Source organism: Metopolophium dirhodum, chromosome 1 (genome assembly GCF_019925205.1).
Source record: "Metopolophium dirhodum isolate CAU chromosome 1, ASM1992520v1, whole genome shotgun sequence".
Lineage (NCBI taxonomy): Eukaryota > Metazoa > Arthropoda > Insecta > Hemiptera > Aphididae > Metopolophium > Metopolophium dirhodum.
In genome coordinates, this window is record NC_083560.1 from 103,596,444 (window position 1) to 103,620,324 (window position 23,881).

The 23,881-nt window shown below is 31.0% G+C and overlaps 1 protein-coding gene across 1 annotated transcript; it reads left to right on the forward strand.

The window, feature by feature from the left end:
- Window positions 1-2,993: 2,993 nt before the first annotated feature.
- On the forward strand, window positions 2,994-22,144 carry LOC132934048 (protein BTG2-like). The gene is made up of 2 exons (XM_061000330.1): window positions 2,994-3,464; window positions 19,533-22,144. The coding sequence occupies exon 2, from the start codon at window positions 19,611-19,613 to the stop codon at window positions 20,433-20,435; it is 825 nt and encodes a 274-aa protein (XP_060856313.1). The 5' UTR covers window positions 2,994-3,464; window positions 19,533-19,610; the 3' UTR covers window positions 20,436-22,144.
- The last annotated feature ends 1,737 nt before the right edge of the window (window positions 22,145-23,881 follow it).

The window sequence follows — 23,881 nt, forward strand, 5'->3', positions numbered from 1 at the left end:
GGACGAAAAATTCGATAATATGTTTGGCATATCAGTCAATAAAATGTATGTAGAAATAAGATGACAGAATATATGAGTTAAAATAAGATACCACCTATGGGTTATGCGAGAAGAAATGGAATTATTGTGAAGTATGTAATTTCGCGTGAAACGAATATGAATTATATGTCTTGCCTAAATAATAATAATTTATTAGTTACAGCGAAAATATGTGAGTTCTTAGTACTAAAGTAAGTACCTATTTACATATAAAACTGATCTCCATTTAATTAGTGTCAAACCTATAAATACCTATCTATAATAGATAATTTGGTAAATGAGTTTGTGGTTTACTTGTAGTTGTGTATGTATGTTGATGTCCAAGGGCAAGGACTGCAGTGTATCGATATCGTTATAATTATTATTATTTTATAATAGTCATTGCCTACTAATAATGGACACGCAAGCGCACTAGTTATGATAATATCTAATATGATTTTAACGATTCGTCGTAATACGAAAATATTGCGAGTTTTCTAAATCCAAAAATGTTGGCCCACAACTACGTCGGAGTTCCGTGCGAGCGCAAACAACGCCGCGTCGGCGATTTCCGTGCGGAAAACACGCCGAGCGCGCCTCGGTGGCGGTGCGGTGGCGGTGGCAGTCTCTATAATATAGTGACCTTGAATCGGTGTAACCGCCACCGCCACCGCCGCCGCCGCCGCCGTGATTCACACGTCGCACGTATTTTTATCGCGTCGCTAGTGATTATCCGCTGCGTATACCTTTACGGCTGTTGGAGACTTGAGAGGACGTGAAACCACCGACGACGTGGTTTGTTATCACCGTCTCTCAAACACATTAAATACACAAATATTATAAACATTATTAGATATAATATAATCGTAATAATATTAATAATAATATGTACAATATGCAATTATAATATAATTTAGCGAAAACAACGAGTTCGCGGAAGATCTGTAACGTATAATTATTATCAACTACTGCCAATTGGTACGATATTATTGTATACGATTTTCAATTAGTGATTCTCAACAACTTAAAAATGCCTAAATTATTGGAAAATATAATTACTAATAGCGATAAGTATTCTTAAAATAGAGATTAAATGTTTCGAGCAAATCGTTTACTTCGGACGATTGACTATCCCACGTTTTCAATTTAATTTATTAAATCAAACTATATTAAATATTATAATATGAAACAGCCTCAAATTCGATTTTTGTTTTTTTTTTTGTAAGCTTCGTCATCTGAGTAGCAGTAGTTATTACCATTGTCGTGGCAATTATTGTCCAACATAATATTCATTTTTAGTTCCTAATATTAGTACTAGCCACTAGGTATATAAGTAATACTATAATATTATATTGTATAATAATCGTTATTTTCGAACCTTTTTTTTTTACAAAACGATATTGATGGCGCTGTCGTTCCTCGGCCATTTTGTTTTTTTGCGATTATTGAACGGAAATTGATGATTTTTCAGTTTTACCAATATAATAACCACTATATCAGAAAGCCGTAAACCAGCAGCGGGATAACTATTTTACTCCAAATTCATATTAATTGCTGCAGAAAATAATGACAGTACTAACTATAAACTATAGCTCTCGATCATATTATTATTTTCGTTAATAATTTTTTCAACCGCACGATTTCGTCGTACAAAACCACTTTTTTCAGATTATCGTTTACGGCTGCTGCAGATGTTTACGAACTCGTTTTTGCTGCACGATGTAATGTGCAACACGAGTGCGACGGAGAGGGCATACGTTTGGCCGCGTGTGCTCTTTATAACGACATTGGGCAAAGGGACCTCATCGTATGGCCTGCTGCTCAGTGCTCGACACCCACCACCCACCGTTCGTAACATGTATGCATGTACAATGTACATTATATTATTATCATGACAGTACACGGCCGACCGGAGGGTCGCAGCCGCTGCGGGTTCCGGACTGTTCCCAAAATGGGGGAGAGTTCGGGATTTTATCGATTGGAGTGTCGGGGCTCAGCCGCTCAGGGTTGTTTCGGTTTCGAAGTTAGAACGCAGTTTATGGTTTTACATTAACGATAATAATAATATCGTCGTAGTCAAAACTCGTCGTTTGTTGTAGTAGGTACTTCTATAGTATTTATTACGACGCACACGAAACGGCGACGACCACAACGATGATAATAATAACAGTAATCAAACGCAGATTGTTATGATTAACTCAACAGGTAGGCAGACGTCATCGACGAGACGAAGATGACGACGGTAATATACAACAATAACGAATAATATTATATAGACAACAGCGAGTATCGCTGTGCGTATAAATCGTAGAGGGGATCTCTGAACACATTGGAAATATTATTATCACACATTTCTATGACACCATAGGACTATTATAATAGAGGATTAGAATTGAAAGTATAGAGGTTTATAGAAGTATTTAAGTATAAAAGTACAGAACTACAAAAGTATAATAGAAGTCTGTGAATATAATATTATTAGGTACATTATTTTATTAGAGTACGCGGACGTAAAAGACGATATCCCCCCCCCCCCCCCCCCCCCCGTGGGTTTTGCGCAGTTGCCGTGTCGCAGCCGGACCAGCATCAGATGGTCTCTCCGGTCCGGTCTGGTGTGGTCGACGCGACTATGATGATGTGACCCGGCTTGATGACGCCTGCGGTTACCTGCACGGTCCACGACCGACGAAAAAAATTTATACCAAAAACACGACGGACGAAACAAGTTACTACTACTTGTTACTACTTCTACAGTTCTACTACAACAACCACTACCTACCTACTATAATAATAATATATATATATATATACACTATATACTGTACAACCATCGTCGTCGTAGTCTCCGAATTTGTTGTTTGTCGGGTGTGAGCGTGCGTGTGTGTGACGGCGGTCGGGCGCTCGTGCGTGAGCGTGCGGGTGACCCGCCGACTGCGTACGCGCCGCAGTGGTTGCATCGTAGCGTTCACAATCAGTTCTACGCCGACCGCACAACAGCGAACACGCAGTCTGCCGCCGGCAGCCCTCTCACTACCGTCCGTCAGACCGCCTGTCATTCTCCCCGCTCTCGACCCCCCCCCACAACCCACAAACACTCGACGACCGTCACCCCCGTTGTTCGGCAAGCGCTCTGTCACTCGCTGTCCGTCGTCCGTGTCGTCGTCATCTCCCTCTCCGGCACCGCCGTCACTCTTTTGTCTTTCGCCGTCGCGCGAACCTAGAGAGAACAGCCGAAAACCGTGCCGAGTCTCTTTCCGTCGCCGGTCGTACGCCGCAACACTCTGCTGTTGCAGTGCCGTCAATTCTTCTCCTCCCCCCCAAAATTTTTCTGAAAACGCGTCAAAATCCCTTTGCCCTCCGCGGTTGAAGACCTGCAACGTACCCACCGTCACGTCAACCCGCAAGACCGGCCACGCAGAGTGTCGACCGATCTTCGCTGTACCACTGTAAGTACGATTTACTCACTATATAATTTTACACGCGTGTAACGCAGCCGGTACACTTGGGTGTACCTAGGTATGCCTACAAATATAATTCTTTATACGACCGTGTACCACGACTATTGCGATTACATCGTTGTGTCAATCGACTCCAGCGATTTTCCAGTCTCCAGATAATAACGTTACCTATAACGTTTTTTTCGTCTTTTCGAAAGTCCCTCGTACTCGTCGCTCTCTCGGCCCGCGCCGCCTCGCTGCTCGCTCCCTCCCGGTAACGACGACGTCGCCGCCGCGGTCTTCCGCCACGAGGAACGAGAGAAAGTATAATATAATAATAATATCGTACCTACCTAGTTAAGGTACCTGTGGTAAAAAAAAAAATGGAATAATAGAGCTAGGTCTGTACCTATTATAACAATAATAATAATTATTATTATTATTACTGTTTTAACGATATTTTGTGTTATTTTATTGTGCCGAGCGATTTTATTTCTGGGTTATGACCAGCATATTCTACAGTCGCCGACTACGATTTTTTTTTCATATTCAACAGGCGTCCTACCTACAACCTACCTACCTAACTGGGCATAGTAGTCTCGCTGCGTATCTATATAGTTTGTCGTATTATATGTAATGGCGTAACTGCAGTTTACAATTCAAATAATGTATAGTAATAAATCGCCGTCATGTAGCTATACTTACCTGAAGCCATTCGATACAAGTATAATAATATTATATTATTTAGTTAGTATACGTTGGCTTTTTATCTATAATATTATGATATATTATAACGTAATAATATGTTACGATACGCGACGGGTGACGTGCCTATAATATGACATACCATAATAATAATATGTCCATTATTATTATAATAATATAATAATATTTACCATGGCCCATAGGTGTTTTTCTCGCATCACGTACGCCACTGCCGCGTCTATTGTCTATTATTCGTCAGCATTAATCGGAGCCGGTTTCAAGGGTAAGTCGGCCGCGTGCGCTAATTTATTCCGATCGACCAAAAACAGGAAATCTATCGTCGAAGTTTAATTTTCCCCACCGACCGATCGCAAATCGCACTCGCACCGTATGGCTATATTGCTATCATCATCATCGTCGTTGTCGTCGTCATCGTAGTCGTTTTATTTAAAAAAAAAAACCATGTTTTCCAAATCGTGTTCTATTACCTACCCGCTCGCGGTGCCCACCCAAAATGTGCGCGAGCAAAGAGCGATGGGAGCGACCGCCGAACCTTTTCGAAAATTATAAAACGTTCTCTTAAACACTTGGAATACTATATATGACTTTCAAGCCCAAGTGATGGGGAATTTTTTTTAAATTAAATTTTTCGCTCTCCCGCCGCACTTTGCCCGATATCGTTACTAACTTACTTTACCTGTTATTATTATTATTATTATTATTATTATTGTCTGACTATTATATATATATCATATATTATATGTATTGTACGAGGTATTGTGTTACTGTGTTTATCGCGTATATAGATAATAAATTAATATTATCTACGAATCATTACTATTAGGTATTATTATTGTTAATAAACTTTCAGTCGAACCGATGCCCCGTGTGCAGTGTTTGATTAGTCACATCAAATATCTAAACCAGTTCTAATTGGAACAATGCTGGTGTTTTATCCTAGACTTTAATGCCTATATCAGATGTTATTAGTCCAATGATAATTTACTATTGTATATTACAGTATAATATTATATTTAACGGGATCGGTTTTTCATTAAGTATTGTCGAACGATTTCGATTAGATAGAGCAATCTGTTCGTCTAATGCGTCTATCTATAGTACTTAATACTTACCTACCATTATAGTTTTACAAACAATATTTTTTTTTGTCGTTATGACGCGTGGACCACTGAATCTTAATAACTTACGCTGTAAAATCGCCGAAAAGCCACAAAAAATATTACTTTGATTGTTATATAGGTTACTTAAGATTTCATTATTTAGTCAATATTTTCGAATCGTATTGATATCTACAGATCAAATAGGTACTAATTTTACCTTAAGATCAAATTACTACCTAATTTACAAGATCCTCTTAAAATTCATATGGACTTCGGGCCTGCAGCTTGGAGGAAGTGCTTAAGAATTTAACGAGGAATTTAACGTTAATAAAATTAAAACCTTTCCAATTTTTAGTTATTACTCAGAAAATTAACAATTAATGTCCCTCCTTACATTTCTAACCATACACCCTTAAAGATCTAAGAACAATGCTCGTACATAATGAAACTATGATTTACTTTCAAAGGTTTCGAATTAATATGAATTAATAGGTACACCAACCCAACCATCTTATTGAAAAATTATCGTCCTAAATTCTAGACATTCCTCCAAGACGCAATTGATGTTGCGATTTTTTAAATAACTAAAATAATATTATATATAGATTATATTATACATAATGGTACCTACCACGAAACAACTATTCGATATAGTTAGTACATATAGTATAAGGGTGACTCCTTCCATCAAAAGTATCACTTGTATTATTTTTTCCATTTTCACATTTACTTTTGATTTACTTTTAGTTCTCTACAGAATAGACTGTAAATAATATAGGTACATAAATAATTTAAAAAAAAAAAAGATTGATGTCTTTTATTGATACCTATTATATTTTATTTAAATGCATTTTTTTTGTTACGTACTTATAGTTATTATCATAAATTATATTATTCACGATTATTCATGAATCTAATTTCTTGTAATTTTATTAATTTTTAAATGTTTAAGTGAGAGATTAAGTATTTTTTATTTTTAAAGCTCAGTTAAATCAATATTAATTATAAATTTAAGGTAACCTATTATATAAGAGCTGTAGCTTGGTTGTAGCTGTAATACAAAAATATGCAGTACATTGAAATTTTGAATTTTCTCAGTAATTTGCCAGACCAATCCAGGCTTGAATAAAACAAATATTTGTGGATATTACACTGGTTTCTAATTTTAGTCATATATTATAAGTATATGGCATTGTCTAAAAAAATTCAAAGATTTTATTAGTTTTAATTAGTTTTGGTATTAACATTAAAAAAAAATAATTGTGATTTATTTAAGTACTTACTCGATTAAGTATTTTCTTATTTACATATGCTTTGTAATTTACCTAATTAAGTGATATATTAATCTAATAATTTTATTTTTATGTTTGGTAAGTATCTAACAATTAAGAAAAATACGTTATTTTGTCCATATAGTTCTGTATCTACTACCCAAATTCATAATGTTAAACATGTAAAAAAAATAATCAAGCATATTATAATAATACTCTCAAATTAACTGTATTTATTACCTATTGATTTACATTTTAACCATTAAAATGCAAATAAAACAATGTTTTTAAGTGATAACTAATTAATTGACAATTATATTGATTCTTTTTAAAAATAAATGTAGATGGTAGATTACAACGTAGGTATATAATATAACAATTATTTGTCATATAATTTTAAATTCTTTTGATTTACTTTCATAGATAAGTCATTAAACACTACTGTATCTGTTTGCTTATATAAATGAATCAAATTTCATGTTTGTAAGTTATATTTAAAAAGTTATTAGGTACATTATTTATTACTTAGAGATAAAATTAACCAAGTTTATCACTACTCAAATAAGATCACTTAACTAAAAACAAAAAAAAAAACAGTTTTTGGATACCTATTTATTTCTCAATTGCCTTATTTATCTTCTTACCAACTTATAAAAAGAGTAATGGTATCCTTACTGATTTAGGTTATTTGAACATTTTTTTTTTTTATTGATAGTGCTTACCTTTAATGAGTATTACTTTAAATAGATATTTATTCCAACTAAAGTTTAAAGAGTATTTATTTTAAATAAAAAAAATATAATCAATTTTGGGTAAAATATTGAATTATAATGGCATAGGTATTTCTATGAATAACTTTGAAGATAAACATTAAATCCTTAAAAATTTCAAACTGTTTCAAGACTAGGGCTGCTCTGACAATGTCCGGTTAAATTTAACTGACACTTAACCGGCTGAATTCTGCCGGTTATAAAATCTGTTATTAGTCTGTTAGCGTTAACCGACACTTTACCAGACATTGTAAGAACAGCCCTTAGTAGTTTATATTTTTAATTTAGAATGCTGTTTAACTACTTCAATAATAAACAAAAAGAAATTCTATACAAATTGATATTAGATAGTATTATTTAATATACATAATATTAAAATATACTAAATAGTAAATAATACTTGTCGACGACTATTCATAGAAAATTTACTGTGTATTTAGAAGAATTTAAATTATACTGAATACCTATAATATTATGTAGTTTATAACATTAAACACTTAGTTATAAAGAGTTAAACCTTGAGTTAAATATTTAAAAAAATGTACACAAGTACAATTATTAGTAATATTAATTTTCAATAATTTTTTTTTTGTAATTCTCTCTTATAGTCTATAGAAATAACATATAAAAAGTATTACACTTTTGTTACATGAAAGAAATTTTAACAAAATTATCTTATGTGTTACAAACACTTTAGTGAAATATTGTTGCAGTAACACGTTCAATTTATTACATATTTACGAACACTGATAACTGATAAGTACACAATATATATTATATTTATACACAAATATATAATATATTTTTATTACATTTTTTAAGAGTTTTATATATTACTTGTATAGTTGTATGTTATTTAAAATAATCTATATTAATTGTTATAACTTATAAGTCATACACTTTCTAACCTCTTGATTGAGCTCAAAAAGCATGATTGAATACTATACAGGTAAGTTGTATAATGTCATATATTATTATAACAATAATAGGTTTGTAATTTCATTTTTGATAATGGTATAATATTTTAGTTCTCATTTGGTTTTAAAATGATTATACGTTATAGTAACAGTAGGCATTTATTACATTTTACCATTACGTACTTAATGATTGAATTATAAAATGTTCATAAAGTAAACCTATGTTATTTAGCTATGGGAAGTATGTGTTCTGTGGAAAACTTTTGTATAATATTTCCTTTATAAAAGTAGGTTGTCATTAATCATTATTGTAGGTTGTAGGTACGTATTTAATTTTTAAAACTTGACTTCATAACATTATCTTACCTTATATAGTAGACCATTCTTTAATACATTAAAAATTATGACATCAGTATTAAATTATAACAATTAATAATTAACATATAACTTTCATGTTATGTCATTTTGGTATCTACATAAAATATATTATTATAGATAATCAATAGGTGCCTAATAGTTGGGGTCTATTAAATATATTGTATAGGATTGATATATTTTGCACCAATTAAGTTTTGTAAAAATATTCATTAATTTGATAACATATTTATTTATTTATTTATTTATTTATTTTTATAAACGGACATGAGTCCTTAACAAATTTTTGTGTGTATACATGGTAATAATAATAGGTACCTTATATAGTTACAAGTTACAAATATAGACAAGAATATTAAAAGAGTAAATAACAACAAAGAAAGAAGTAGGGCGAGACATGCTAAACAAAATCAAAGGTATATATAAGGGTTGGGGGCAGTTGTCCGAAAAATAATAAGGCAGTTTATACCACAATACCATACCAGCATATACCAGCATATTACAGTGACACCAATTTGAAAAAAACATCGTACAGTGATGCCATGCTAGCGGCACTCGTCGCTACGCTCCTCGGCGCAGTCGCTCCGCTCCGAAAATCGAAAATATCCCCCGACTTGCTGTGCAACACCACCAGAAGTTGGTCACAGGGTAACCACAGGTTAACCACCGTACAACCACTCTTATCGGTCTTTATCATTATTCGGACTACTGCCAGCCACCGCATATATAACTGTTATTTAAGTACATTGTCATTTGTCAGTATACAACAGTATTGCTCACTTAAATTATATAAATTATATAATAAAATTATTTCTTTTATTGAATAGTTTTTTTTTTTTTTTTTTAATAATAGGTAAGAATGAATAGAGTATGGCTTATAGTTAAAAAAAAAAAATTTACAATCTCTGGGGCCGTAACAATTTTTTATTGGGGCCTGGTGTGGTGGTTGGCCGCAATCGCTAATGTGTGCTGCGATCAAGTATTTTACGGCGTCGTTAGCTCCCGGATGGGTGATCACCAGAGTTTTTAGTGACAAATCCTCGCCCCACATACACACATGTATACCAAAACCAACCGTAATCTCACAAAATACTAATGGCCATATGTGTCAATGCTTTAAAACTAATAATAAAAACAAATTTCACATTAAATTAAAAGTTTGAGAAGCATTGATTACTTTCAAGTTGTCCATCATAACGACAACAGTTCAAGTTATTATCTAGACCAACCTGTTCTTTTAAAAACATTTTCTTTTCTTAAATTTAAATATATATGTGATTGTCTTTATGATTATTATAGATTATAATTTATATAAGTTAAATTTAATTAAAATAAGTTTTACTGACAAGCATATTTAAACCATTTTAATAAAACAACAATAATTGAATCCATGAATATATGATTATAAAATTAAAATCTATATATACCTATGTTAACCAAGTATAAAATTCATACCTACTCATAATGTCTGCAACAATGATGTCAACATAGGACATGTACAGCATATTGAATAGATCAGTCAAGGTAATTTACTTTTAGATTGTAAATATTTTCATTTTGTTAATGTGCAATTAATAAAAAAAATATTTTTTTGAATTCTTGTTGCTTATAAAGATCTCCCTGTTTGTGCTATAGCCTTTAACTAATTAGAAATCTGAAATCCTAAATGTCTGCATAATTCATATTTTAAATAGCTTATAAAATAAATAAGATTTTTATATTTTACAAATGATAATTTGAATCATAATACAATAATAGAACCTATACAATATATTTATTTAACTTAATACAAATTTTCCAATTTAATAAATTAATAAAATAAATAACAAAAAATATTTTATAAATAATTTAATGTTTCTAATATTTGTTTGATCGATTTTATGTAAGTTATCAGTCATAAACTTATAAGTCACAATTATAGAACTATTGTAGAACATATATTTAAGTTAAATTACTTAATTTGTATAAACAAATGTGTAGGTACTGAGTGTTGTGTATAAATATTATGATTAATCATAATGGAACCATTAGTAGGCACTTGTAATTTTGACTTAAAAAAATATTACCTATTTAATAAGCAATTAATAAAAACGACTGAATCATAACTAAAAACGCTATTTAAAGCTTTAAAGGAAGCCTTAGGCAAGTGGCTTAGATAGACTTTGATCTGGTACATATTGGTATGTATGAATTCATTTTTATAAATATATATTATAGATTTTCCCATTATATTATACGAAGAATCTAAAGGTTAGGTATTATGTTTTTAATTTGAATTTTAATGCTTATTTAGCAATTTTTCAATTTTTATTTTAGGCCTACCGAGATAAACATTAAAAAGCCTACTGACCTATGTTTTAGTACCTTGTTTACCGTTGTTTAAAGTTGTATTATGATTAATTAAAATTTGAAAGTTTAAAGATTACTTTGTATAAAATGCTTACATGCAAGTAATCATATTATATTTAATAGATTTCATAATAATATTTCATCTTGTTACTTATTTTTGATGACTACGTACCCGTTGTAGTTTTACCCTGGTGTATACCTTATTTTAATTTCTTACTTTTTATTTAGTTTTGAGTTTACATTTTCTATAGTTATTACATTCCATATTTAAAATCTTATGAATACAACAAAATAACACTAAATTGATTTTTAGCCTTTAGGTTTGAAGTAAATAATACCTATTAATAATAATTATATTACATTTTGATCTAATTTAATGTTAAGTTCAATTGATATGTAAATTCAATGATTTCTATATTAATCTTCATTAGGTGAACTGTTGTACTGTTTTAATGCAGTAATTGTAGAAATATCGAATCATTATGCAATTTTTAAATTTAAGCTTAAGTAAATAATTGAACACGACGTATCGAGTCATAATATTATATTTATGTAAAATTAATCAAGTAATTTCACGTGAGTGAAGTTTTATAATTGTAAACTTTTGCAATAAAAAGCTTTTAGCTTATTGAAAAGAAATAGAATTAGCATAAAATTTCATTTTCATATCTTATAATTCACGGTTTTTTAATATGCTGATGTATGTGTCAGGTTATTAGTGGTACCTACTTTTACCATACAATATATGCAGGTACATTTTAAAAACGTTAAATTGGGTACTTATGAATAGTGTAATTTGTAGTGATTAGAATAAATGGTCAAGTTTGTGCATTTAGTTAAAAACAATAAAGTAGAAATACAAATAAATGGGTGGTATGTAAGTTATGGTTAACTTCTTTTTATACACTTATTTTTGAAGAATAAAAAGTAATTTCAGAAAATGATATAAATCTTAATTATTTGTCTATACTCCGTTCCAAAAGAATACGTCAGTTCTGCGCACTTTTTTCCCCTTCCACCGGCCACCTATGCCGTTATGCGGCAGAAACCGGACGCCTATCGAGGTTTTTAATTTTTTTAATTTGTTACACATTTACACAAGACTTGTATTATTTTTATTAAGTACTTACATTTATAATTAAATTTATAAGTAATCAAAAAGTGAATTTAGAAATATTAATTTGTGTAATACTATTATTTGGTGGCTGTATTGATATCAGATTAAAATTCTATGTTCATTAGGTGTCTACTATTTATTTTTATAAACTTATTTCGAGTATTTTGTTTGTATTGCACTTAAAACTAGATTGGTACATAAATTATAGTAGGTATTAAATTATACAATTACTAAAATTGTTATTATTGTATATTACCTATATATATTTGTATTGTACCTATTATTAATGTATATGCAATACAACTATTCGTGATGGATAATAAATAATAATATAAATAAATTGTATTAAAAATAACACAAGAGAAAAATTTGTAAGTCCGTTAAAAATACTCAATATTGTATAGGTACTAAAAATATTGTTTTACAAATTCATTATTGCTTATAAAAGGACGCCACGGACATAAATTGTAGCCTTCGTCTTCCAAAGTACAACACGGCAAATTTTACGTTCCCAATAATATCTTTTCCTCTCTAATTCTAGTGAATTTACCTCTTATACAATTTAGGTAAGATAATTATCTAGTGCATCTCTGATGCTTTTATTGATTTTTTTTTTATTAAGAAGCAATTTATGACCATTTTTAAACTGTACATTTTTTGTACGTTTTAATATTATCATAACTTATTTAATAATAATATCAATAACATTTTCTAAAATACCCTAGATAATATTCTTACTTTTAAATTTTATAAGAGTTAAGTTCACTCCAATTTTAGTAATTACGGAGTAAAATTAATTATTGTGAACATACAATTTGGCATTTATACCATGTTGTACTATGTTAGTAAGGCGGAGACAACAAATGCCCGTGTGGCAAATGTATACTTGTATTAAAATGTACAACAATATAATATTGGTCATCATTGGTTTTTACAAATTAAAAATACCAACTTAACAACTTCTTAACCTAACATTATTAATTTATTGATTAACATTGTTTATCTCCAATTCCTTTCGTTTTTTGAGTGATTAAGTTTTGGTGCTGAAGATTTTCTTCAATCTTTAGCATTAATTGTTGTTTCTAGTAGCATTTTAAACCTATTTTGTGTTTTAGGAGTCATAATAATTTGCAGTACTTTTTGTTAATAATTTTAAAAACGTAGGTATCACTTGTTTTTGACCAAATAAATTTTGTTTTTGTCATAATTCAGAGAAGAATAATCAACTTACCCACCTGACTTACCTTTGTAAAATTATAAATTTGTACCTTTCTATATACTTGACATTTTCGCCAAATACTTACTAGCATTTTGTAGAAACGATATAATCAAAAAATATCTTTTTGATTGTATTTTTTAGCTATTTATAAAAATTTGAAATTTTCTAGTCACTATTATGTTTTATAGGCGTTTGAAGTTTTGACAAAATTAAAGATTTTTAATCAAACGATTTTAGTTATTTCGCTGTAATTCAAAAAGTACTTATTAGTCTTTTGAGACATGAAACTTTCCGCCATTACTTATACAACCTACGGTACTAATTTTATATACCTACCTACATAATTACGTTTTCAAAATATTCATATTAATTTCAATCTATTAATAAGCATTTGAAATTGTCGAATTGTTTATTAGGTTTTATTTAGGCTTGTATAAATGTATAACATTGTTAGTTCTTGGTATTGAAAGGATGTTATACCCGTATTTGCTGTCTCCGTCTTACAAACTCACCTTATAACCGAATTTACGTTCAGAATAAGTAATCCATTTTACTTTGTCATTTTTAAAGTTTTAGTGAATTGAACAGAAAAAAACTTAAATGAATATTATCCAGAGCCCCACTAAGGATTTTTGATAGTTTAATTTTGAAACAAGTTATATGAACTTTTGAAATTTTTCCCAAAATGTACAGTTATAAAATGCTCATAACTTGCTTAAAATTCAAAATATAAAAAAAATTATTTTGATAACAGATTAATTTACTCTTATATTAAAACCTAACCTAACCTATGAGAACTAAATATTTTATTCTAAACGTAAAATTTGACATGCTGTGCGTTTGTACGAGGGAAACAAAACATGCTGGTATAACGATATAACATCCTCTTAAGATAATGTAAAGCATAATATACCAAAGTCTACGTAGGGACAGCAATTCAAGTGTTGTGTTGTTAAATAAGAGTGAATTTAACTATATCGTCAAACTTAAATGTAAAACATAATCTGTGTTCTGTCGTTGGTTGTTTACAATATTTTAATTTTTATGTGAATTATCAGCATTTTTAAATATTAATACTTTACAAACAAATTACTCCCTTAAAAATGCACAAATCGTAAAAATCTATAAGGAGAACCCAGTTAAAGCTCTTACCTTTAATTTTAACAATAGGTTAATTTACTATAATATTAATTAAGCTAACCACAAAATATTGGATCTGCTGAATGTACATTTTGATATATTATGCGTTAATACGACCGCGACGGAGAAAATGACATGCGAATATTTACGATGTACAGTCTTATCCTCTAAAGTAATTTTGTTTACTGACTTACTGTATAAAAGAATAGTAATTAGTAACCAATTTTAGTCATACAAACATCGTAATATACGAGGTAATATACTAATAACAATATAACATTGGTAATTGGAATTTGTAAATAATGTAATAATAAATGTTGGTCTCTATTTACTAGGTAGGTACCTTAAGCATTTAGAAATTATGTTTTATGAAGTCCTATACTCCTGTTCCTAGTTGTATACCTGTTGGCTGTCGGTTATAGTACATTGACATTTTTTTGACTGAATGGAAAATGGAATTACTATAGTAATCTTTGGTGATACAGATTTATATATGTTGTGTTTTGACAGTTAATATTCTAAAAAAACTTGATTAGTATCAAGTATAATTAAATTCTTAATTTTAAGTTTAAAATTATAACTCAGTTTTTAGTTTGTTTTACTTTTTGAAGTTATTCTATGACCGATTATGATTAGGTTAGGTTTGGAAGACAAAAGCAATGACAAAAGTTTAAAGTTGTTATCAACTGTACAACTTTTTCTTGAAAACTAATTAGGCATGCCGTATTTGACTTGTTTACCTAATTGTATTCTACCAGCTGATTAAATGAACTCTTTATTTCAATAATTTATTTATACAACAGTTAAACTTGCATAATAGTAATACACATATGTTGCTGTTGTAGTTACATTTATTTCGGTCTACCAATCTCTGACTAGATAATTTATTTTTATTTGATATAGTAGTGTAGTAACCATACACTTTAATTTACCAGAAGCAATTGAAAGTCTTCGCATGTTGTAAAAAATTTAGCTGTGTACGATAAGACATAAGTACGTACTATAATTACAATTAATTCTGAGTAGGTGATTGTTAATTATTGTGCGTTTAATTCACAGAATAATAATAAAACTTTTATTATTTCAAAAAACAATATTATATTTTAATCTTAATTCTAGAGTAAAATACACCAAGTATGGATTAATGATGTAGTACTTTTTGTATTATAGTATAATAATTGTATGTCTGACTTTATATTTTCTGAGATTAATAATATATTTTCATTTTTCGAAGTGGTATGAAATTAAGATTGGTCGTAGATAGGCAGGCCAGCTGTGTTGGATAAATTTGCTAAATTTGAATAATTTTTCTCTGGTCGAAAACGATCGTAGCTGAAGTTAGCATTAAGTGATAGTAGTCCGTATAATATATGTATGGATATAATAGTATTGGTACATAATAAATTACCGCGTTTATTATGTCATCCGACCACCGTGTTGCATTAATTATTGAAGTTTGAAACATTTTGTAATCAGACAGCGTGTGCGTGTGGTTTTGCCGGTTTCATATAATCCATCTTATGGCCATAATATAATATCGCTTAGATTTAAGTTATTTAATTAATTATTATATTATTTTCAGTGGCGTCACAACGAGTCATGCGTTGTTAAAATACGTAATATACCTGACACCTGTATGACAGTGGCGTATAAGGAATTTTTTTCTTTGGGGGGGGGGGGGGTACAATACGTTTACACAGAGTGGTTTAACTAGGATCACCCATAAGCTTAGCATACTGACATCGAGGTTTTATTTTAGGTTTCGGTTCCTGTACAGCAATACAAATTTGTATTTGCAGTAACTTTCATGGGAATAATTTTTAATTTTACAGCCCCCCGGCACCCCCTGGCTACGCCACTGCTGTATGATGAAACTAAGCATGCTCACTCCCTTTTATTTTTTAGTAATCCATTTATATAAATTCTGATTATTTAAGTATTTTCAAATACCTACTTCGATTATTTTTCCATACAACTCGAGGAGTGTTCTGCGTCAATAAAACTACTTTAAAAATAAATTAAAACTGCTTTTTTTTACTGTAAATTATTAAGTACATAATTTTATTAAAACGTCAAATCTAAATAAATCATAACTAGTAGAATCTGAATTATTCAAAGTCTTATTCTTAGGATAATTTATTATACTAATAAGCTTGCTAATAAGTTAAGTATATTACTATAAAATGTTAATAGGTAGATATTTTATATTTTTTAATATTATTTTAGCCCTTAATCCCTCATATAGTAATAATACCTTCTAAACCTATTATCGTGGACTATTATCCTTAGTAAATAAGGTTTATGTACATATTATATAGTTTAAGAGGACGCCACACCCGCATTTGTTTGTCTGTCTTAAAGTGTACAACTTACTATACCTACAGTTCACGTTTAGTTTCGTTAAGACCTACTTAATTTTAATATTAGAGTGAATTTACCTATATTATCAAACTTAAAGTTTCCTACCTAATAACGTCGTCTGAGTTCTATTGGAAGTGTTTTTCGATATTTTAATTTTGAAACAAGTTTAGCGAACGCAGTAATCTTTCTTTACGCGTTACCATTATTTTACGACGTATAGAACGTCTCGTCACGTTTGGAAGATGGATGTGCAATAAAAGCTAACGAAATAAGTTTAGACATAAAAATAATGATTTATTATGACAAAGATATAGGTAGGTGTATGCACTTTAAAATATAATGTACATTTTGAGGCTGAGTGTTGCTAAAGCACGCTTTACCTGAAAATCAGAACTACTAACTGTAGAGAATAGACTTTATTTAGAAGTGAGCGGCGATTAGCCAACAATTCACTAAAGTCCTACAAGTTTGAATGATTGACTACTATACACTATGCGTGTTATTCTACGTAACCAGCTAGTGATGTGATCACTGATCAGTTTTATAAGCTTTCCGTGATATGAGTATAATATATTGGAGATCAATTTTATTATAGGTACTGATAATTTGTTTTCACGCATACATATATTAGTATGCTTAGTCACGTTATAGGTATATTTATGAATTAATAATTATAATAATATTAGTACCTATATACTATAACATTATTTAATAAATTAACTAATATTGAACGTGCATAATACAAGTCATGAGCATTATTAAATTGTAATGTATTACACACGTACCTATATAATTAAATATTGAAAATAACTAACATTTGATAATTGGTCACTTTACGATTGAAATTAACTAGACTCGAACGTAAATTTGCTGTTACGCGCTAGTGACATAGAAATAATAAAGCGGGTGTGGCATCCTTCTAGAATAACTCAGAAACTAAACTAGTTCAAATTTAGATATATGTATCTATATACATGTATGTCCACATGTTCAAAAAAAATTATCTGCTTAATAATTTATAGTGAAAAAAGGTTGAAAAAACAACTTAATTTTTAAATTTTCTCCTACTACTAGAAAAAAATAAATAACTAGGATTTACTAATAAGCTCTTAAGGTATAATAAGACCGTTTTTTATGTACCTACTTACATCTTTGTACACGAAATGATAAATCGTTGTACTATATTATTCCGAGCGCTTGGACCCTGGAGCAAGATTCAGTTAACTGCACCACCACTCTTGGGAGTTTGACTTCCAGTTTGGATGGGTGTATTGCATAATCAAACTTAAAACGTCGATTCACTGCGTGTCCCTCCCACACTCCCATCAAATAACAAAAAACGGAAGAGTTTAACGTAAAAATTACTGTAATTATATAAAAAAAAAAATGGCACATCATTTCATCGTAGGTAAAATCTGTGAATTTCTCGATCAACTCGAGATCCGAAAGGAACACTTCCGTGCGGGCAGTCGCCTGTTATAAAACTCAAGTACATTGCGTACACGATTGTATAATTGCAACCGTGGTACAACGCTCGTGTACAACTGCATAATCGAGATGCACACAATAATATATTATATGGTATATAAATATAACAATAATGCGATTGCACGCGCATGTCTCTGTCATTATAATAACTAATGAAAATATTATTATGACGTGTAGTTATTGTTTGCATACAACCCGCACGCGTATGCCGCCCATACAATAATTATAATTTAGTATATAAAAAAATAATACCGAGACAAATCTATGTCATGCCAGCGTCTGTTTATCCATCGCATTTTTTCCTATTGTCTTATGCGAGCTCGGCGTCTCTAAAATATCATAGAATTTTTAGGAATTTGTGTAGGGGTCAAGCTCGATTACGAGTCACAGACTAACCTATCCAACGGCTACATTGCATATTTAACACTATATAATATTATGATCTTCTTTTTATAATCAACGGATGGGAACGTGATGTTTTTTGTAAAATCAAACGTCATGAAATTAATTCACTACAAGTGTGATCCATGTGGAACTTGCGTATATTATTATATAATATATTAAGTATCATAGGATGGGAATTGGTGTTTAGGATTAAGATGAGAGTATAGGTTAATATTTGTCTACATTTTATGGTTATTTTCGTGATTTCTATAATATATAGGAAATAGCAATGGTAATAGATTCATATTGTATTGAATAATGTGCCTTGAATTATAGACAGTAATATACGAATGCCTTTCGAAATTTTATTTTGCACATTTAAAAGTGTTTTAAGGAATTTGATTCGAAATGAATTGAACTTTTATATTGTTCACTATTTATGCAACATATAACTGCAAATATGTGTGAATACATGGAAATGGAACATTCTTTAAATTGAATTAGATTTTTCTGTGTTATTGATATTAAATACTTTCGAAGCCTATTTGAAATACATAAATTGTATAATTGTAAAAAAAAAAAATAATAATTTTTTGTCGTCCGTCGTATTGGACAACAATCACTGTATAGTGTTTGGACTATCGTCTATTCGTTAGTCGTATAGGATTCGATCATTTAGAACTATTCGGATTGTTCGAGGTGTTCGAATTCAAACCTTAATCGTACCTGCAATGTCTAAAGATTTGAGGTTTTTGTTGGTCCGACGAGCGAGTTCGATAACTCGCGGCATATTCCCAATAATAATTGATCGAAACGTATCGCCTCATATAATTAATAACTATGGTGTTTGTGTGTTTCAGGTTGTGCGATCGCATATCATATATTACATCATCGTATATACATAAAAATAGAATAGACGATATCGTCGAAGCCGCGCGATGAGGGTGGAACTGGAATCTGCCGTAAAGTTTATAATTTCGATGCTGCGCGCGGGACACCGGTCGAAGCTGGTGCGCAGCAAGGGCGACAAGTTCTTCCTGGAACCCGAGATCGAGATGCTGCAGATGTCCCTATTAGCCGTCATGAATCGTCAGTACAAAGACTTCTGGTTTCCCGAGTCGCCAAACCGTGGTTCTGCTTACCGCTGCATCCGGATCAACAAGGACAAGATGGACCCGATCATTGCCCGTGCCGCGGACGCTTGCGGCCTATCATGCCATCTAATTCGCGCGTACCTGCCCGACGAGCTCACGTTGTGGGTGGACCCATCTGAGGTGTCATACCGCATCGGCGAGGAGGACGGCAGCATTTGCGTACTGTACGAGGGCCCTCTGCCAACACCGCATGACATGATCGCCGCACAGCCGGGCCGGCCTTCGTCATCGTCGTCGTCTTCGTCTTCGGTGTCCACGTCTCCCGGATCGTTGTCCTCGTCCTCGCCGCCGTTCAACAACAGCCGCAACAGTCATCTCCATCTCCAGCACCAGCAGCAACAGCAGCACCTCCAGCAACAACAGCAGCAGCAACAGCAACAACAACAGCAGCAGCAACAGCAACAACAGCAGCAACAACAGCAGCAGCAACAACAGCAACAGCAACAGCAGCAAATACATCAGGCCGACGGCATGGTGGGTTCGTATACCAGCTACACGTCCCCGGTCAAACCGTCGAACGTGATCACGTTCGTGCCGCCCACATACGGATCTCCAGTACAGTTCGTACATTCTCCTTACCAGTCGTATCCCGCTTTTATTTCCAGTTAATTTTAGAGAAAACGTATTCACACCGATTCAAAAGGAAAAATGCTTATTTCATGTGTATTTTAGTGATTAAGAATGAAATGAAAAAAAAAAAACTTAAAAAATTTAAAAAAAAAAATAAGAAGCTTAAACATTTAGATTTATATTATTTATTAGGTAAGTACCTATATATATATATTTATTCAATATAATATATTATATTATATGAACAATACATATATAAGTATATGTGTTGGTAAGATTTTATTTACAAACAAAAAATAACATCGTAATTTATACGCGAAGCACTCAGTATATTGTATTTTTTTACGATATCGAATCACCCCTCCCAACCCTACCCCACCCACCCACGACAATTGATTGCAGTGATCTCAAAAGTCCTTAAGAAGTATGCTGTATATGAGCATAGGACGTTGAATTATTATTATCGGATCGTGTGCGCCTCGTCTCCCTCTCGAGACACAATCTGTGATTACACGTTTCGCTATAATAATGTACGTATGTGCATATAGCACAATATTATGATACCATTATTATCATATTGTACCTATCTATATGTCACTTATACTGTAAGGAAAAAAAGAATAACGATAATGGAAACCTCTCCCAGCCCCTCACCCCTTCCCAATTAATTTTTGCAGTCTGTACTGGGTGCTTACTTGAAACGGCTGTCGAAGGACTTGAAAAAAAAAGAAAATAATAAAAAAAAAAAGAATATAGGTAATAAGAGCTGCTGAGTAGACTGGGTTGTGTAATACGTTTTCGAAGAAAATCGTTTGTAACCATGTTTTGTTTTGTATAATAATAAAATCTATCTATTTTGTGTATGTTTATGTGTGTGTGTGTGTGTGTTTAGGATTTTTTTGATCGCTGTTTAAAAAACATTATAATAAAAATTATTATTGTTCCATAAAGAATATTAAAAATATTATAATATAGATGTACCTCATATAAAAGGCTTATAAAAATACTGAGTATTAATAAAAACAAACCATTTTTGCATTTTGTTAACCATTGTTTGCATACCTAGTTAATATATAGTTTTCTTGATTGCTAAGCTGAAAAAAAATTACATATTGTGTCGAAAAAGAATAACACACCTATTAATTAGCATAATGTAATGTTATTATAATTATACAACATGTACACACACGATTAATTTATTGTAATAATATTCGTCACCCCCCTCAACCACTACCACCACGATCACTACCACCATCGCGGCCACCACCTCTCGTCGTGCAAGACGTCTGCAGGCGCCGCCAATATTATTTTGTTCCCCGTTTTAAAAACGTAATTTTTCTGTTTTTGTTTCTTGAACGTGTGATGATTAAAAAATGTCCCGTTACCATGTCGGTGCGTGTATGTACGGTCAATTACTATTAGACTTAAATTTTCGTCATTCGGCCGTATGTATTACTATATTATGTTAATATGATTTTATTTTACATTATATACTGCTTGGTGGTGACGCGCGGCGCGGCGTTGTAAGCATATCGTCGAACGCATGCGTCCACTTAATTCGCCGAACAAAATTTATTAATTTATTGATTATTAAAAATTAAAATGATATATTGTTCCTCTAATGTTAAAACGTTGATTTTTTTTTTCTCTAAGTGGTACACGCAATTCGTGCATTAAATGAGATAGAGCTCGGAGACCGACTGGCTAAATAGTTACGTTATTCGCATTCTTATTGATGATAATGATAATTGCATATTTTGCACTGGTGGGTTGAAGTGATAACGCGCAAACGATTAAAAGGATTCATTTTTCTCATTCCACAAAAAGTTAAAAGTAAAAAAAATGCAGCTAAAAGTTAGGCGCAACTACATGACGTAGTAATGTATAAATATATTCACCAATGTATGATTTTTCGCAAATAATTTGAGACTTTTACTACTCATATTTTATATAATCGTTTGGTCAATTAAAATTTGTATTTATATTTAACTATATTATTTTATTATGTATATTATCTTCGTTTTAACTTTTAATTATTATTGTATTCAGCCCTCACGAATGGTTTCTCGTGTTTATAAATTTTTTTTGAAACTGATTTAACGTTTGCTAGTCGTAATATGATAATATATTTATGCAGGTGTAATATTATGTCAATCAAAAGTATGTTAAAGGGAAATCACGTCGCACAATATTCGGGAATAGATTTGAGAACCGATATAATATACTATTATAATTCCATATTTTGTATAACGTGCCAGACTCGATGACAGGGGGAGTCTCCATATATTAAGACCTTGTAAATGTATTATAGTAATTGTAGATATTTTGCACTGATCTCTCTCTCTCACCCCTCCCTATCCCTCCCCCTGTCTGCGTATGCTATAAGTAGTTCTGTATCTTTTATTCTTACTTAATCCCTCCCACCTTCTCTCATTCTCTCTGTCTCTCTGTCTCTCTCTCCGTCTTATTTATTTGTGTGTAGATGGACAGGCAGATAGATAGAGGGATAATAATAATAATAATACAATATTATAGCTCAGCTATATAATATATTTCCCGTCGTTGTGTTTTAAATATTTAAAATCGTTTTCCGTTCCCGGCGACGACTTCGTGATACTATTAACAATGTATAAATAAATAAAGTTGTGATACTATTAGGCTTATTGCATACTTATACGTACGATACATAATATATTATAACATGTATATTATGTCATACTTGAACAATTTTTGTATCAAACAATAATGAACCTATATAATTGGCCTATATGTTTAATATATTATTGTAATTTTACTTTTTTTTTTTATATATATATATTTATAATTGACCAAATCGTTTTATAGTATATTGTGTAAGTATTTAATGAAAAATGAAAAATTTGGTATATATTTATACACATTACCCATGCGCTACATACGCCAGTAATATTGTACAAATTACTTGATACAACGCGTGCAACGGAAACGTGAATTTTAAGAACTATCCACGTCGGTCTGTAAAAAATAAATAAAAATATTACCTAAACTTATTATGTCGGATTTGATTTTCTCCGTACCATATCATGTACCTATTTAATGTTTACACTTACCAAATTTACAATATTGATTTTTATGCCCAGTCTTCTTGTGTTATAATATATATATTATATTATGTAGTACCTGTATACATTATAATTACTATTATTTGATTTTTTTTTTGTATTTTATTTGTCCGAAAATATAATTGTTGTATTTCGAATGCGCCATGATATATTGTATTTAAATATGTATGTGTATAAGTTTTTTTTTTTGCTTCCTGTTATAGGTTTTAAAGTTTAATAATTTAAAACATTATAAATTATAATAATATTATTATTATTATTATTATTATATTATTATTATTATTATATCGGTGTTCTCTCAACTTTTGAATGTGATATACGTTTTGTAAGATGAAAAACAATTAAAAATACCAATTATAAATTGATGTATAATTAAAAAAAAAC